Genomic DNA, 3,151 nt, shown 5'->3' on the forward strand with positions numbered 1-3,151 from the left:
TATAACGAAAAAGGGAAGACATATAGAAGGATAGATGAAAGGAAAGTAAGTGAAGAAAGAAAAACAGATAAATCGTAGGACAGTAATGGGGTGATGAAAGGAGAGGTCGTAACAAAGAAGGAGAGTGAAAGAAAGACATAAAATGAGAGAAAGTAAAACCGACTATGAAAAAGAAGAAATACAAGAAATCATAGATAAAAGAGAGGTAGAGAGGTAGTAAGAAAGAGAGGAAATAAGAGAGAAAGAGTACGAGAAAGATATATATATATATATATATATATATATATATATATATATATATATATATATATATATATATATATATATAGAGAGAGATAGAGAGAGAGAGAGAGAGAGAGAGAGAGAGAGAGAGAGAGAGAGAGAGAGAGAGAGAGAGAGAGAGAGAGAGAGAGAGAGAGAGAGAGAAAGAGAGAGAGAGAGAGAGAAATAGAGAGAAAGGGAAAGAGAAAGAGAAGAGACGAGAATACCGTGTAGGATGAAACACGAGGGTTTAAGGAATCCCCAAGTCTCATCCGGGATCTTACATAATACATCGAGCAAGTAATCGTTTGATCTGCATTGTTGACATGCTGGCGCGGCGGCCCTGTCTCTCTGCTCGCTCGCTTGATTTGCCTCTCTCGCTCGCTTGCTCTCCCCCCCCCCCCTCTCTCTCTCTCTCTCTCTCTCTCTCTCTCTCTCTCTCTCTCTCTCTCTCTCTCTCTCTCTCTCTCTCTCTATGTCCCTCCCTCTCGCTTTCTTTATCTATCTACTTGTTATTCCCTTTCTGCCTCCCTTCCCCCTTCTATCTTCCATCCTCCCTCCCACCCTTCTCATCCTCCCTCCTTCCTCTATCCCTATCATTCATCCTCTCACTCCCCTTCATCCTTCCCCCTCTTCCCCATCCTTTCCACCCTTCCCTCTACCCTTTCCTCCTCCCCTCCCATCCTTTCTATCCTTTCCCCTTCTTTCCTCTCTCTTCTCCCTGCCCCCTCCCCTAACCATCGTATTCCCTCTCCCTCCCCCTTTTCCCTTTTCTCCTCCCTTCTCCCTACTTTCCCTTCTCCTCTACTTCACTCTCCCATCCTCTCCACCCTCCTCCCCCCCTCTTCCACCAAACCTAACCTCGCTACCCTCCCCCTTTCCCCTTTCTTCTCCCTCCCCTCTCTTCTCCTCTCCCATTTCATCCCCTCCACCCATCCCATTCCCATCCTTTCCACCCTTACCCCTCCCCCTCCCACTCCCATCCTTTCCACCTTTACCCCTCCCCCTCTCCCCGCTTCCTCCCTCCCCCTCCCCCTCCCCCTCTCCCCGCTTCCTCCCTCCCCCTCCCCCTCTCCCCGCTTCCTCCCTCCCCCTCCCCCTCTCCCCCTTCCTCCCTCCCCCCCTCCCCTCCCTCCTCCCCCTTCCTCCCTCCCATCATCTTCCCCTCCCCCTCCCATCCTCTTCCCCTCCCCTTCCCATCCTCTCCCCCTCCCCTCCCATCTTCTCCCCCTTCCCCCTCCCCTTCCCCTCCCCTTCCCATCCTCTCCCCTCTTCCCCTCCCATCCCCTCCCCCTTCCCCCTCCCTCCCCCTCCCATCCTCTCCCCCTTTCCCCTCCCATCCTCTCCCCCTTTCCCCTCCCATCCTCTCCCCCTTCCCCCTCCCATCCTCTCCCCTCTTCCCTCCCCTACCTGTACGTGGCCGCATGGAGGTCGTGGCGATACTGATCCGGGCGGAAGGGAAGCAGCGACAAGCTGGAGTTCCCGCGGGCGCCGCTCACGCTCCTCAGCCCTGCCACCGGGTCCACGTGGGAGCCGTCGTCCGTGACCCAGGTGATGGTGGGCGTGGGCGTCGCTGAGGCCGCACAGATGAGGGCGGCCCCGCGGGTGTTGGGGAAGGTCAGGTACGGCGGAGGTTCCTGGATCAGGCGAGGCCCCTCGCGAAGGGCGCGGCAGCATCCTGTGGAGGAGAGATTTCGTAAGAGTTCGTAGGGAGTTTTCTTCCTTTTTTTTTCATTTTTAGCTTTTAGTAATATTTACTTGTTCTTTCTTGTTCCTGTGTGTTTTTGTGGCTCTTTGTAATCGTTTTTATGTGTATCTGTGCACTGTTTTTCTATTTTGATGATGAAATAGATCCTTGTATATAATATGTTGCATTTATTTACATTCCATTAATGTTGGTAAACTTCTCCTTATTGCACAAGTATTTTATCTGATCATCGGACGTTTATAGGTGTATTTTCTATATGATATCTTTTATCAGCTGATGAAAGGATTAAGGATGATTTTTTCAATCATATTTTCTCAATAAATCACTCTATTTGTTAGGCTTTATACTCTGATAAATCGATGCATTTATTAGTCTAAATACCCGGAGGAATCAATAACTATTGGTCCATAAACTCAACTTGAAAGAAACCATTAGTCGTCATATAGCGTGCCTGTAACAAAATAAAAGGCTCACTGCAGTATCAGTCACTTTCGAATGACTGACACTGCGGTTTCCAGTCAGCCGCAGTTATAGCAGACTGTCTCATACCCTACGCCACTTGTTAAGTTAGAGTGACACCCTAAACCGGCTTGCTAAGTTAGGGTGACGCAATCTGTGACAGCTTGAGAGGATAATCCAACACCATATATTACTTGTTAACTTTGAGGAGCACATTTAGTATTAAACACATTCCATTATTTGTAGGCAAGGATAGTATCTTTGAACTCTGTCACTTGAATATTTAATCCGGTGTTAAGCTAAGCCGTACGCTGCGATACATCTTTTTAATGATGTAACACTTTTTCGATCTAAATATAAGTAACAAAATAGAGTGACACACACTACACCACCTAGAGAGGGCGAAATCACACTCTTTGTCACTTGTTAACCTAGTGTGACACCCTGGCCGACGCTACACAGGCGCTGCAATAAACCTTTTATTATGTTAATGAACTTAACACAGTTTATTTACACCCTCATTAATATTCCTTTGATATAGCTCTACGTGAGTTTTCAGGCCTTTTTTCTCTCCGCTGGTCTTCTTTTCTTCTATTTTTCTTTCTTCTTTTTCAGTCTTATTTTGTTTATTTGTTACTTGTTTTTTTATGGAAGGATGTTGGCTCTGGGATAATTGCGATTTCTTTTGGTCCTCTCCTCTTTAATCTGACATAAAGATGAAAT

General features: G+C 47.3%; 1 protein-coding gene across 1 annotated transcript in view; it reads right to left on the bottom strand.

Moving 5' to 3' along the window:
- The window catches only part of LOC122242783 (cell adhesion molecule Dscam2), a 234,619-nt gene extending 232,103 nt beyond the window's left edge, over positions 1-2,516 (bottom strand). The window contains exons 1-2 of the mRNA XM_086554717.1: positions 2,459-2,516; positions 1,672-1,939 (exon numbers count right to left, since the gene is read on the bottom strand). Coding sequence (XP_086410843.1) covers positions 1,672-1,939; positions 2,459-2,516 — 326 coding nt within the window. The remainder of the gene's footprint in view (positions 1-1,671; positions 1,940-2,458) is intronic.
- Between the last annotated feature and the right edge of the window lie 635 nt (positions 2,517-3,151).

This window comes from Penaeus japonicus, unplaced genomic scaffold (genome assembly GCF_977035675.1).
Source record: "Penaeus japonicus unplaced genomic scaffold, GWHDUDI00000001_assembly GWHDUDI00000030, whole genome shotgun sequence".
In the NCBI taxonomy this organism is placed as follows: Eukaryota; Metazoa; Arthropoda; class Malacostraca; order Decapoda; family Penaeidae; genus Penaeus; species Penaeus japonicus.